Source organism: Lygodium microphyllum, chromosome 30 (assembly GCF_053477565.2).
Source record: "Lygodium microphyllum isolate KBCC chromosome 30, Lygodium_microphyllum_v1.1.10, whole genome shotgun sequence".
In the NCBI taxonomy this organism is placed as follows: domain Eukaryota; kingdom Viridiplantae; phylum Streptophyta; class Polypodiopsida; order Schizaeales; family Lygodiaceae; genus Lygodium; species Lygodium microphyllum.
The window spans coordinates 59,676,406-59,691,816 of record NC_141164.1 but is presented as its reverse complement, the minus strand read 5'-3'; the positions used below and the strand labels follow the sequence as shown (position 1 = coordinate 59,691,816).

Below are 15,411 nucleotides of genomic sequence, written 5' to 3'. Positions count from 1 at the left end.
AGAGACTCCAGGTATTTCGAGATCACTATCTGAGCTTACTTCCGATTTGGAATCAAACTCTCCGTCTTATCTAGAAGAGGGAGTCTCTCCCGGTGGTCGTAGCTCCAATAGTGAATCTGTCCTCAGCAATGGCCTGGTACTTGGTTGGGCTAGGCCTACTTGCTCAAAGTCTATTACACCTATTTACTCCAACCAGGTTCGATCGCAATCCATATGTATGACTCCTCTTTCGATTCTAAAGGCATTTCCCTTGCGTGGTTTGGAGTCTGCTGGTATTTTCTCTACCACCCGTCTTTCTTCAGCGTCACATTCTATCGTGTCAATTTTCCCTTCGCTCTCATCACTAAAGAAACAACAATCCTCATATTGGTCGTTAGAGCTATCTTCATCCGACGGCTCGTCATCTCCTAAATCTTGATATATCTTGTCCTTCTTGTCGGTGACTAAGGCCCAATTTTATATCAAGTTTAAGTCGTGCATTTTGGTCCATCGCCACTTACGTTTCTTCAAGAGATCTTCGAGTGGTTTAAGATTTGCTAATGGGTTACTAGCTAACTTGTCAATCAGGTGCTCCAAGATCTCATGGAGCTCTCGCTTGTTGTTCGATGTTTAGAATATAATAGGACTAGGTCTTCTCTGTGCGCTCCTAGCCATCATGCAGATTGGCACTAAGGGCTCTTCTCGGGTCTTGCCAACTACCTTAGTAGCTTGCTCGTATTCCTCGTTGTCTAAGAATTGCAGGTCGATTGTAGCAAGAACATACATCCAATCTGGCTCGTCCTCAAGACAAGGAATATACTTAGTCAGTGGCCCGTAAGATTTTCTATTTTGGCCGTTACCCTTCAGCATAGTGAAGATGGTATCTAGGTCGACTGGTGTGGTCTTCCAGGTTTCCATCTCTACTCTTACAACTTTCTTTCGATTGCCTAGGAAGATCAGACTGTTGCCTTAGTTTTCTATGGCTCTCGCATTGCGCATCCAGGGTTGGTGTCCTAGTAGGACATCATAGTCCACTCCCTTCATGACTAAAAAATCAATTGAGAATTGGACTCCTGTGATCTCGACTGGCCAATTCTTTAATATGCCAAATGGCTTCACTTTCATCCCGTTAGCGAGTGTGACGTTCAACCTAGCCGTCTTGATCTTTGGGTTACCCCAAGTCTAGAGCACTGCATGGCTCAGTATACTGAATCCCGCTCTCGTGTCTACAATTCCTTTCCTTGTGGTATCGCCTAGAGGTAAGACCGGGCAAGACAGCATGCATTCCAGTGCCCTTCCAAAAAGCATTGACATGTAAGGATTTTAGCACCGAGTGCAACGTGAGACTCAGTATCTGCGTTTCTGTGTCCTTTTCATACAAGTCAACGATAGCTTGCTCCATTGACCCTTCAACCCACTGCTTTAACTCTTGCCACAGTGTCGGATATTGCCTAAGTAGATCTCCGAGGCTGAGTCACTGGGGTGATCACTAGAGTGTTAAGGAGGTTGTTGGTTGCTTGCCGCTCTCCTATCCCTGCATTTCTTGGCCAATGGCCTTGACTGATTTGTTGGCCCATAACGTTTAGGCTTTGTCTAAGCGGCACTGATTGTGGTGCAGTCGCATCTCTTAATTTTGGCCATGGAGGCGACATTGGCGTGCTTATACTTGAGAGATCATCGATCTTGTCTTCCAATATGGGTTCAGTGTCTTTTAGGTATTCCTGGGCTTCTTTCACGCACTCCTTCACTTTTTCGATGGCTTCGAGTTGGCGCTTTGGAATGGGGTACTCCCCGACCTTCGCATTCCCTTCTCAGTCGTCCTTGGAGCTGATGTTTTTGCTTCTGTGTCTATTGCTTTCTTTCCAGCAGGCAATATTGTAGCACTCTCTGTTTTCAGCATGACCTTTGCATCTGGTTTCTTCTTCCTTCTCTTGTGGCTTTTCTTTTCGATTGAGGCTGTGTCTAAGTTGCTAGGCCCTAGCAATGATATGCTAGCCTGCTTTGTCTGTGCACGGGTCATGACATACAACGGGATAGGCGTGGCCTCCCCATCGAGTATCTCAACACCGAACAACCCCAATGGGACTGATGGCTCATTTGCCAAATTAGAGGATGGCTTCCATCCAAGGCAATCAACAAAGAGATATATGATTCCGCATTCAGTGCATCTCAGATCAGCCTTGTCTCGATTTGCGTGCTCTCTTTCGGGGCAGCACGAAGAGACATGTCCTAGGTGACTGCATGTCCAACATGTGATTGGCTCTTGGGTCTGTCCTCCTAAGCCTCTAATACCATCACCAGTACTGGTCAGTAGTCCATAAGAACTGCATTGCCCTCTTCCTCGTACGAGACATAAGGGTGTACGTAAGGATCTTCGTCGTTCAGTTCCTCCACGTAGTGGACTAGAGCGTCACTCGGTGGATGGGTCACGTAGGGTCCAAGTGATCTAGGTATGCCTCTAGGGTTTATCTCCATCCTAGGAATGGATGGCTTGGCGTCATTGGGTATCGGGAGAGCCAATGGGGCTCCCCTTCCGAAGAAGTTTGGTGGCCTATTCGCTAGGTAAGGTTAATTGTACGGTTGCAAGTATGGGAGTCTCCTTAGTAGTCTGCAATGCATGGCTTTGTGGCCAAACCTACCACAATTGGCACCAAGGTCGAGACCCAAGGTCTTGACACTCAACTGGCAAGTGGTTTCCGCCACAATACACGCATTGGACATGAGGGCGTGTTGGTCATCTCATCATCTCTTGTAATCTAGCTAGCTCCATCTTCATCTCCGCTAGCTCTTGGCTTGAGTCAGTGCCCTTTCCTTTATCCCGAGTACTTGGGCCTTATCTTTTGCTTGTCATTGAAACTCTCTCAGAATTCCAAGAGGTAGTCTCCTCTCGCTCCTGAAACTTCTCTCCTTGAGTTGGTCATCCACTCTAATAGCCTCAAAACCCTAGCCAACGCGTCTCGATATAAGCTCGAGTTGCATGCCAAGTCCTTGTAGTACTCTTCTCTTCATATTCCATTAATGAATACTGTGGACACCGCTCTTTTAGTTGGTCGCTCACCAATTGGGATTCTCTTAAAGAGACTCCTCACGTGGGTCACATAATCCTGAATATCTTCCTTATCCTTTTGCTTGACATTCATCAGCCGCACTAGCAAGTTATCGAAGCACCCTGGCTCAGAGAATCTCTTAATGAAGAGATTTTTAAGGCTATTGAAGTTAGCTTGCTCAGCAGTATATGGACTTGTGTACCAAGTCCCTTCCTTATCACCTAAGCATAGCCCGAATGCTTGCGAGCATTGAGTAAGGTTGGTGAGGCCGTTGGCCTCGCAATTTGCTCAAACTGCTCCACAAAGCTATACAGGTCGTCATTCGATTGGTATTTATCCAACTACTTTGTGACAACAGGGATTTTCGATTGGCTCTTGGAGCCCTGGTTAACTCCTAGTCCTGCAAGTAGTGACATTACTAGTGCCATAGCACTCTACTCTACTACCGTGTTATCTAGCAATCACTTCGCTCAATGTGAGGTCTCCTTCTAGCGCACTCTCTCTCTCTGTCTGTTGGTCCTGTCCCATTTTTGCTAGCTAGGGCTAGCACTCACTGGATCTCTCGCATTTCCGTGTTCTGGCGTAAGCTTCTAGTCTTTTGATCCTGGTTATAAGCCACTATGCCGTGCAAAGCCTTCCGTGCTAGCTTTCTTTTCTCTTCGAGATCTAGTATAACAACCTCCACAAGTTTGCCATGGTGGTCCAGCCGAGTTTGAGCATTATATTCGTTCACCATTTGTTGGATCTTCTTCGGGAAACCTCCCAGATCAAGCTCCTCGTTGCATCTGCGATCTGAACTAGTCTCTGCCATATTTGCGGTCTCGTACTCCACCAAGTTGTCGATGAGATTGATTAGATCGGGTAGATCCACTTCTCCGATGGAGTCCGTCCTTGCTGCGCTCGGCTTCTTTGTTGCGTTTTAAGCTTGGTCTTACGCTTGAGGTTTCAATCATCCAACTATATCTCAGGGTCTTCTTCTACTGGTAGGTTCCTTCAAGTTATTACGTCTGAGTAAGTTCCTTGTTAATTACAACAATTCTCAATTTACAGTCACTGTGTGTGTATGTGTGTGTGTGTGTGTGTGTACTCTTTTCTGTGCATTATGCACAATTAGGCTTTCAGCTTTTATTAAGTATACTTCAAGTGCTGGAAAACAGTGCGAGTATGAAGACAAGATGACTATTTAGTTTCTGCACTCCCACTTGCATTCATGGCCTGAAAGGGCTCTAAGCTTAGTTCTTGGCCTTTCTTCTGCTTGCTAGGATTTGTGCCATGTCGTTCAGTTTGTTCAGGGTCAATTTGGAGTTTGTTGGTCAGCCTACGACTCTAAGCGTGTCGAATTTGCTACTAAGTGCGTCAGCACTGTTCCTGGCCATTCAGCTACAATTTCTAGGTTTGGAATTGCCTGTAAGGCGTTAGGTAAATTCTCTTGGTGCGGGTCACGCTCTACGTCGTCCGAGATATATTAGATTCCCAAATTTGTCTGTCAGGGTGTGTCCTATTGTGCAAGGTCTGATTTTGAAAATCAGACATTCGATTTACTAGTGGTCGTATTTGGTCCGGTCCGATTCAAGTATGTCCAACTGTCACAATCAGGCAGGGTGTGTCCGATCGGACAGGGTGGATAGTTTGATTTGAATATGTCTGATTTTTGGGATTGGACAGGTCAATCGGCCAGACAATGGATCCAATTCTCACCTACTGTCCGATTCTCGAAATTGGATAGGACGAGACAATCCGAGTATAGTGATGTGGCAAAGTCCAATTCTAATCGTCCAATTTTCAAAATCGAACAAGGCATTTAATCTAAGTTTCCGATTTTCAAAATCGAACAAGGCATTTAGCCCGAGTGTCCGATTCCGCGGAATCAGACACTGATAAGCGTGTCCGATTCCAATGGCCAAAGCACACTTTCGACTATGATTTCATCCAAATCTAGATATTCGAGCTATGATAGCTAGCAAAACTTTCCAAGAATCAAATATGGATGTAAGGCAAGGGCCTCATATACTTGAATCTCACAAAAAACTTCGGCACGCTCTGATCTTCCAATCACTCCCCTTGCGATTCTAACACATCTAAGCACTCATTTTTTTCATGTTTATACCTTGTTTGGGCCTATTTTACAACAGCAAACCCTAAACTTTCCACTCCGATTTCTCGATCCTAACCTACTCTAAATGCAACAAAAATCAAAAGCAAAGTACTGAAATGATTTCTCCCACTCAACTTATCATTGAAAACCAAAAATACTTACTTGTAGCATAAATTAAAAACCCAAAATCTCATATCTAACTCAAGCTCCAGTTCAAGGATGAAACCCTTACTTTGATGCTCGATTTCAGGCACGCAAGTGCTCAAGCTTAAATCCGTTGGTTCCAACAATAGAACCAAAATGTAGAGGGAGCTCACACTCAACCATCAAGACCCACAGACCGCTTATTCCTTCAAGCGAGCATCTATGGCTATCTCTCACCCAGCCGACGCGCCTTTGATCCTACCGGGGTGTAGTGAGCTTACCTTGATGCCCAAATGAGTTGCCTCCTTCCTCAAGCACTTCGGTAGCTCCACGATTCGTGATGCAAGCTCAAGTATCCTCAAGCATTCTCCTCCAAGCTCCATCCTCCATAGCCACACGCAAGACGAGAGAAGAGAAGAAAAAGAAACACCTAAACACAGTAAAAGGCATGGTGAGCCTTTATTCCCAACAACCTCCCACCTAAAGGCAACGAGCCTGAAGGTAGAGGAAAGAATCAGCTAAGTGTATGTATATACAAAGCTGAAAGACACATATACTATCCAATCCCCATCATCTGGCAGCAATGAGTAAACCGCTCAGCTGGAAGACCCTTCGTAAGAAGATCTGCAAGATTATCATGTATATGTACCTTGACAAGCTCAATGCCTTTACTATCAAGTACATCCCTGATAAAGTGATACTTTCACCTATATGTGCTTTGTCTTTGCGTAAAAGACAAGATTCCGTACTAGCATGATAGTACTCTCTAACTGTCACAATGGAGGACTTTTGTAATCCCAAGCTCTGTGACCAAGCGTAAAAGCCATAAAGCTTCTTTGCATGCCTCTGTGGCAGCCACATGTTCTACCTCTGTAGTAGATAGTGTAACACACTTTTGCAGCCTAGACATCCAAGAGATTGCTCCTCCTGTGAACATAAACACATATCTTGAAGTAGACTTCCTGTAGCCAAGATGGCCAACATAGTCTGCATCCGTGAAACCGACAACAGATGACTTCTACTTACCAAAGCAATTTCACAAATCCTTTGTGCCCTTAAGGTATCTCATGATACCCTTTACTACTTCCCAATGCTTTTTGTCAGGATATGCCATGTATCTGCTAACCACTCCCACCGCAAATGCAATGTCAGGACATGTAGCAACCATAGGATACATTAAGCTACCAACAGCGGAAGCATAGGATACCTTGGTTATTTCAGCCTTCCCATCATCTGATCTGCACTAAGTTTCACGTATGGAGGCTATGGTACACTGATAGCTTTCACCCCCTCCATATTGAAACGTTGCAAAACTTTGGTAATATACTCCTGCTATGACAGATAAAGAAGACCCTTTGATCTTTCTCTGAGTATATGCATGTCAAGAATTTACCTCACCAAGATCTTTCATATCAAAGCTATTTTGTAGACTCTACTTCAAGGAGTCCAAGGCATGAACATCCTTGCCTGCAATTAGCATGTCATCCACATATAAAACCAAGAGAATAAGGCTACCATCTGCTGCCTTCTTGGTGTATAAGCAATGATTAACTTGAGAACGATGAAATCCTTGAGATTGCATAAATGTATCAAATTTGTGATACCATTCTCGTGGAGCCTGCCTCAGCCCATACAAACTCTTATGGAATTTACATACCATGTGCTCTTTTCCCTTTTCAACAAAACCATTAAGCTGCTGCATATAGATTTCCTCATGCAAATCACTATGTAAGAAGGCAATTTTTACATCCATCTATATGAGTTCCATGTCCTCAGATGCAACCAAGCCCAAGATGGTTCGCAAAGTCGAGAGAAAAGATTTCATCAAAATCAATTCCATATTCTTGCTTGTACCCTTAAGCAACCAAGTGTGCCTTGTACTTGGGCAAAGAACCAAAGGTGACTTCCATTTTGTAAACCCATTTGTAGGGTAGTACTTTTTGTCCTTTTGGCAAATGTACCAAATCCCAAGTGCCATTCTTCATGAGAGATTCCATCTCTGATAGCATTGCTTTTTTCCATTTCTTACTATCTTGTCTGTCCATTGCTTCCTGGAAGCATGACGGTTCACCACAATTTGTTAACATGACATAATCGGCCACATAGTTTACTCTAGGAACAAATCTATTTGGTTGTTTTTGCACTTTGGTCAACCTATAGACCCAGTGGTGAATATTTGTTGGTTGTTCAACAGCCTGTAAATTTGCATTAACAGCTTGTTGTATAACTGGTTCAGGTTGTTCCAGGTACACATGTTCTTGCTGAATTTGTGGGACATCATGGGCAAGGTCCTGCTGATCATTTACAACATCATTCCGTGCATTTTCAGGGACATTTTCAGCAGGTATTTACTGTTGTCTAATGGGCATTCTTTGTTGTCCTATCGGTACATCCTCCCGGAATACAATCCTTCGGACCTTCTCTGTTCTTTCGGGTTGTTTGTGCATGTGATCTTCCCGGAAGATGACATCATTGCTGTGTACTACTTTTCTTTTCTCAGGATCCCATAATCTATACCCCATTTGACCTTCATCACCATATCCTAGGAAAATGCATTTGCATAACTTTGGCTCAAGTTTGTTGCGTTCTTCCTTACGTATGTGCATAAATGTCTCGTAGCCAAACACTTTCAAGTGTGCATATGAAGGTGGCTTGCCCTAGCATGCTTCTTAGGGAACCCCCCCCCAAAGACTTGTTTGGTAACCGATTAATCAAGTGTACGGTTGTCATAGCAGCCTCTACCCAAAAACCATGGGTAAAGCAGCATGTGACAACATTGTACTGACCTTGTCTTGAATGGTCCTATTCATACCCTTTGCAATACCATTTTGGGACGGATTATGAGGAGCAATAAGCTCCCTTTTAATCCCTTTGCTGTCACAAAAGTCTTGAAAGGCTTTGGACATATATTCCCCGCCATTATCAGAGCGAAGACATTTTAACATCTTGTTGATCTGATTTTCAGCAAGGGCCATGAATTTTTTACATTTATCCAAGGCCTCGTTTTTACGACGGATTGGATAAACCCAAACTTTGCATGTGGCATCATCAACAAAGGTAATGAAATACTTCTTCCCCCCTAGAGATAATCCTAGCATTTGACATACATCTAAATGTACTAACTCTAAGGGTGAAGAGAAGACTTTAGAGAAAGAGATTTTTTGTGTGACGTTTGAGCATGTTTACCATAAAGACAATGATCACACTGTTCAAAATCAACATACCTAAAAGGCAGTAAATAACCCAAATGAGAGAGCACTTTCATTTCAGATTGACTCTTATCCCAACCGGCTATGCCATAAAGAAACACTTGGCTGCTTAGTTATGGTGACAATATGGTCATGCACACTAGATACATGCAAAGGATACAGAGTATCACTTTTGGACCCCTTGGCAACAATGTGGGAGCCCTTGCACATTTTCCATTTGTTGTCCCCAAAGGTAGTGTGATAGCCTTCATCATTTAGTTGCCTTGTGCTTATCATACTCTTCTTAAGCTAAGGTACATGTCTCACATTATGCAAAACAAACATAGAGCCATGCTGAAATTCCAATTTCACACTGCCAATGCTTGCAATTTTACATGCATAGTTATCCCCCAAGTGGACAACACCACGTATAGCACCATTGTAGTTAAAGAACCACTCATGATGTGGTGTGACATGAAAGGATGCACCTAAATCAAGTATCCAAGTGTGAATATCATCCTCATAATTTGCAATCAATGCATGTGCATCCAAAGAAGAAGCAAGAAGTACATCGCCATCATTGTCAGTATTATGAGTGACTACATTAACCTCTTGTATTTTGACAAGCTGGCTGTCCTTGTTTTCAACCTTGTTGGCTTCATTGTTTTTGCCCTTCTCTTTCTTCAATTGAAAGCAATCCCTTTTGTAGTGCCCTTTCTTACCACAATGATGGCACTTCATATTCTTTGCACAAGATTTTCTGCGTGCTCTGTTTTCATAACTGCTCTTATGCTGAAATCTACCTCTAGTGTGTAATGCATTTGAAAACTTGTTTGCTGAGTTATTTTACCTTTTGAGTTCTTCCATCAGCAAAGAACTCTCCACATCAGAGTATAACAGCTAAGCATTAGAATTACTCAAAGAACTCTCCACATCAGATAGAGTGCATAGCAAGAAGGTAGCTTTGAACTCTTCATCAATGTGAAAATCCAAAGCAATTAACTGACTGAAAATTGAGTTAAACTCATTCAAATGTATAGACATAGCGGTACCCTCTTTCATGCGAAAGTCCATCAAATTTTTCAGCCAATAATCCTTGCTGGCTACACTTTTCTAAGCATACAATTCTTTAAGCCTTTGCAACATTGCATATGCTGAATTCAGCTTCTCAATGTTGAAGAGCAAGTTGTCTGACACTGAGAGCTCAATGGTAGAGCGAGCAAGCTCGTCCAAGTCATCCCGCTCGTCTTGTTCCATGTCTGCTAGTTTGATTCTCTTTGTTTTGATGGGCTTTACGAGTTTCTTCTGCACCAAGACATTATAGCTTTGTTTCTGCTAGATTGCAAAATTATGGGCACCCTCAAGCTTCTTAATGTGCAAAAGATTACTGCTGTCACGGTTTCCAGCCATAATTTGCAGTCCCAAATTGACTAACCAATCACCAAAGGCAAGCCCAAATATGACACAAGTGACCACAGTGCACAAGAGTACCAACCAGCAATGAAAATCCCAAGATTGCAGAAATTTCAGATCTGCAAATGAATTTTCAGAATTTAAAATGTCATTTTCTGCACTCCTCAAGCAATTTCTGACACAATTAGAGACCAAGCCAACAATTACATGTGAAATCCCCAAAATTTCACTGCAATTTCTACTCCAAAGGCATTCCCGAGCACAAATTTGACAATTTTAGTCAAAAGCCCCAAATTTTTAGAGGATAATCCATTCAAATTGCATCAATTCAAGCACCCAAGTGCATATACTAGGCAATTCTTGCACAAATTGATGAAATTCTCCAATAGCCCCAAATATCTTGGGTTTGGTGTGCACAAATTTCACTAAAATTGAAGAAATTTCACTGAAATGTTAAAAGCCCCAAAATTTCACGGGTTTGCAATTTCTAAGTTAGATTGTCCACTTCTGCATTAAAGTCCCCAAATCCGAGAAAAGCCCCAATTTTCTTGGGGAGAATTTGGCTTTGTGCCTTGGCATGTGAACGCCCCCGATGAAGAAGAAAAGCAAAAGAAGGATATTTCTTTTCTTTTTTTAGTGTTTACCTCTGCCCCGCGTCGCACGGCCTCACATGCCATGTTCATGGCGATTGGTCCTTATCTCGTTGCCTGCCCATCGTCGCTTTGCGTGTTGCCTGCAGTGTGTCACCTACCGCCTAGTTGTGTATCGCCTGCAGCACATCGTCTACAGCCTGGTCGCTTGAGTCTGATCACGTGCCACCTACAGCGCTTGCAACCTGTTGTCGACAGATACCCGTCTAGTCCACCTGCAACACCTGTGACATCTGCAATACTGCTTGCTGGTCCGACTGCCTCCTTTGCACCTGCCGAACACGGATAACTGGTGCGTGAAGCTCTTGCTAGCCTATCACGCGGCCTAATGACCATCACTGGCTTTGGGAAGTGTGCACAACCTGTGCGCTCTATTACCAATTTGTTGTGCAGGCTATTCGTGAGCTGAGCTGAGGATGGTGTAGAGAGTTGAGAGCAGTAGAGTGAGAGAGTGAGCACGACACTTGATGTTTTGTACAAAGACTTGTATACCACATTCTAGGTTTTGAATATATATAAAGTACAAAAGTGAAAGGGTGTGTTCACGCCCGAACACGGTAAAAGGCACAGTGAGCCTTTATTCCCAACAAAGAGGATGTCTATCTAACCATCATTAGGTTGTATTGCATGAAATGTCCCCATAGATCTCCAACTTGCATAGATGACATGACACAAGCTATACAAGCATAGAAACAAAGATAAAGAGATGCATATTTGACTCAACTCCTAGCCATAGAACCGAATGGGCTCGTCACAAAGTCTAGGAAGAGCAGCGTTCCCATATGGGACCGAGCTCATGCTCCAAGGACTAACATCTGATACCATCAGCTTGTGGACACTAGATGGAGCTGCCTAGGGTCTAGAGTCCATGAGCGGATCTCACACATACTACAAGACTCCTAAGCCATCCTAGCTTTTTCAACACATTCACATCTAGTGACCAAGTGGTCATTTTTGTGAGACTGCACAATGGAAGCAGAAGCTACAAACATAAACATGAAACTCAAAACAAATGAATAGTGATTGACTAGAATAGAGAACTCATGAATGGGTCATGGAATCCATAAAGAAAGCACGAGAACAAGTACAATACCACCAAAGTAATCAGCACTATATTAACCAACAGCAATGCTCTCAAATCTCCACATTTGAATAATGAACAAAGAGGAGTAAGCTACAGATGGCCAGCCACTAAGCAACAAAATGACTAAGTCAGCCAGCCTCTAATGAGACCATAAAATCAGGTTGTCTAGATGAGATGCAGCTGCCCAAGTGCCCAACCCATGACATGTACAGAGCTAGGAGGGTCTCTCAGATATGGGTGATCATTACAATAAAATATAAAATGATGGTAGAGCATAGTGCATACAACAATGACAACGGGTAGAAATATAAATACCCAAGCCTTGGGGGATAAGGCCAAAGCTAGATGTGCCTCAAAGAAGACATTGATGTGGATATTGATCATACTTGAACTCTAAATCCTAGAAAATAGAAGTAGCCAGATCTCTTTGCTCATCACAAACAACCTTGCAAAAGCACATCATGACCATGGATTCCCTGCCTTACAAGGGTCCCCCATGTGAGAACCAACTAGAAGCAGAGCTAGCATGCTATTATACACATGCTTCAAGGTTTGAAAACCACTAGATAATTTGACACATGACATAGTTATCTGGCAGTTTGAAAACCTCCAGATAACATGACACATGCACAAAGCCACACTCAAGGAACCACTACATCATAGATATGAGTGATGCAAGGATGCCCCACTACCTCCACCCTATCACAGTCCCTCTTTGGTATGGAAAAACACAAGGGGTAACAGCATCACTAGGGCTAGAGAATAGATTCCTGCATTATAGAATCCTTAGCTAACTTCTTGGAACCGGAGTCAAAATTGATGATAATGACACTAGATCACCCTTGCCCTTGGCCTGCTGCTTCCTTCCTCAAAACCCATTTCTTGTAGTCTTTGTGGAGCTTCCCTTTCTTGCCACAAGAGTAGCACTTCCCTCCTTGTCTCCCCTTGCTCTAGCTGAGAGATAGCATGCACAAATTTAGGAATTAACTGGACACATGGTGTGCACATGTAAAAGAAACCTCCTTGAACATGTAATGGATTTTATCAATTTTGGTATTTCCAAAATTGCAAGTCTAATGGTACACGTCACCCAAAGCCTTACATCTTTGCATTTAAGAAACTAATGGTGATCTTTGTCTCTTGCAAAACTAATTATAGTGCAAGTGATTGCATACTATTGCAAGCTAGCGTGCTTGCGATTAGAGTCCCTTAAAGTGAGGACCTATTTCCAGTCCTTATGTGTAGTACTTCATTACCACATTTCTAACTTCGTGGTTTAGGTCTTTGCTTTTTAGTAGGAAGAGTGATGCATCATTGGCTCACACATTTTATGTGGTGGTGCAACTCATAATAAACAATTATACCACTTCTATGTATATAGTAAATATTGTAACTTGTCCAAAACCCACTTCATGCATGAGATGATAGTCAAGCAGATTCATGTTCCAACAACATAGAGGTCATATGCTGAAAACCAATTGGTGCAGATGAGGTCTGAGGCATCAAAGCATTTCCCAAACCATCATACTCAAAAGGAAGCTTGTAGAGAACAATCCCCACCAAGCATGCTTCTGGAAGAGCAACTCGCATGTTCCTAGGGTGATCCTATATAGTCATCACTCCCAAAAGAAACCTTGCGTTGATTCTTGAATCTTTTTCCTTGAACCAAATGGTCTAGAACTGACCTTAGAGTAATAGGGGTAACTGCCGATAGGACTTCTTTGGAGATGCAATAGCATCACATGTGCCAAATCATCATGGTCCCAAAGGAGCTAGTTCTCTTGAAAATCCTCATTGTTCCAATCATTATGTAGCACTAATGATCATTAAGTTCAGGGAGCTAATTGAGGATGATATACCAAACCCTTTTCTGCACAGACCAAGCCTTCATAACAGCGCTCCCAAGTGTGACAATAAGGACCTTGGATCTTATCATCTTTGTTAGAATGTGGAGAAGCCATAGAGAAAATTGGAGGTAGAAAGGAGGAATAGAGAGAGATGCCTAGAGGAACTGATGGTCAAAGACCCAAAACAAAACAGAAGGTTCAACAGTTCACAAATCACAATTTAAACACACAAACAAAACAGACATGTACTACAGAGTGGATAACAGCAAACAGAAGTCAAGTGTAAGCATACTGAATCAAGCACAAAGATCCTCTCTCAAGCACAAAAATGCAAATAGAGCATGAGAAAGTGTAAAGTGTAGTTACTAGCAGCAAAACGTAAGTTAAGTCACCCAAACAATACAAAGGTGGCAGTGGTTTAAGTAGGAAGGCATGTGCAAAATGCTATCATTGTCCTCTTAAAAACAGGCTGCCCAGGTTGAGAACGGGCTGTAATGATGCAGACAACGATAAGCAATCAGCAGCCACTCCAAAGCATGCAGATGCAGCTGTATATGACCTGCAATCAGCCAAAACACAAACAATGGAAGCATGAGGATCTAGAGGATTAGATGTCTAATACCATGTGAGAGTGCACGATGGAAGCAGAAGCAATAAATGCAAACATGAAAGTGGCACACGAACGGGCAAGGGAATCCATAAAAGAAAGCACATGAACAAGTAAAATTACCACAAGGTAACCAGCACTCTGATGACCAACAGCAGTGCTCTCAGATCTCCCTCCAAATCTCTATGATTGAAAAATGAGCAAGGGCAAGGAGTAGGCTATAAATAGCCATCCACTAAGCAACATAATGACCAGGTTGGCCAGATGAAGTGCAGCTGCCCAACTAACTAATGTGCTGCCCAGCTCAACAATGTGTGGCCCAGATAAAGTGAGCCCACCAACCCATGATATGTGCAAAGCGAATGCACTGGTCAATGGCCAATGCTGCAGGATATCTAAGGAGCTAACAGTGCAGATCTTGTCAAATGATGTGTATATCATCAGAGACATCTTGAGCTTCCAAGCTCATCAATATTTTGTGTGGCGAGATTCATGATTGACAGAATGAATGTAGCAGCACTGTACTGTGGGAATGTGAAAGCTGACTAAAGGCATCACACTCTTGATGCTTTGATACAACTTCACATATTCATTCCTGTGTCCCCACAACACATCAGCACTTCCATACTAATTTTACCATCCATTATAATGCTGGGAAATGTAATTGCAGATTCTTTCTGTTCTTGTTGATTAATTCTTTGATATTTTTCTTAGTTGATGTCTTATAAGGGCATCTTAAAAATAAAACTAAATACACAATGTAAACTCAATCAACCAAGAAATTGACTGGCTATATCTTTTTATTGTGGACATGGACATAGGCTCGATGAGAACCCCAAAGATCCATGGACATTGTCAAGGACAGCAGTCAACTCCTTGGCTGCTGCCATGTTGGTGACCATCATTCTGGATATATGGCGAAATATACTGGGGCCAATCGTGACAATACCTAATGTTCCTTCATACAAAGATTGTCTTAAGTATGGACTCCCTTGGATGTCATGACCAGGCAAGGTGCACTCCAACTTCAATTAGTGGGAGAAAAATAAAGGTCTGATCCATCTAAATGTGTGGCTTTGGGATATCTATAAGAAATTTTATTACCTGTTAACATTATGATCATTTTCCCTGGTTGTGGGTACATATCAAGAGATTTTACCTGTATGAGTTCAATGGACGTTGAGAGCAAAAGTGTGCTGCAAAATTTAAGCCCAGATCATTACCCCACAGTAGTTTACCATAAATTTCCTCTGTCTGTAGCATGTTTTGTTTTATATTTTTGCCTTTGCACCTAACCTTAGGACATACTAGTTTAGTTACCATGCATACGCAACTTTAGGGCACACTTCTGGCATAC

The 15,411-nt window shown here is 42.7% G+C and overlaps 1 protein-coding gene across 2 annotated transcripts in view; it reads left to right on the top strand.

The window, feature by feature from the left end:
- The window catches only part of CPI1 (cyclopropyl isomerase), a 159,953-nt gene extending 144,940 nt beyond the window's left edge, over window positions 1–15,013 (top strand). For both annotated transcript variants that reach the window (XM_087672767.1, XM_087672765.1), the window contains one exon: window positions 14,876–15,013. In XM_087672767.1, coding sequence (XP_087528893.1) covers window positions 14,876–14,884 — 9 coding nt within the window. In that variant the 3' untranslated portion in view covers window positions 14,885–15,013. The remainder of the gene's footprint in view (window positions 1–14,875) is intronic.
- Window positions 15,014–15,411: the final 398 nt, after the last annotated feature.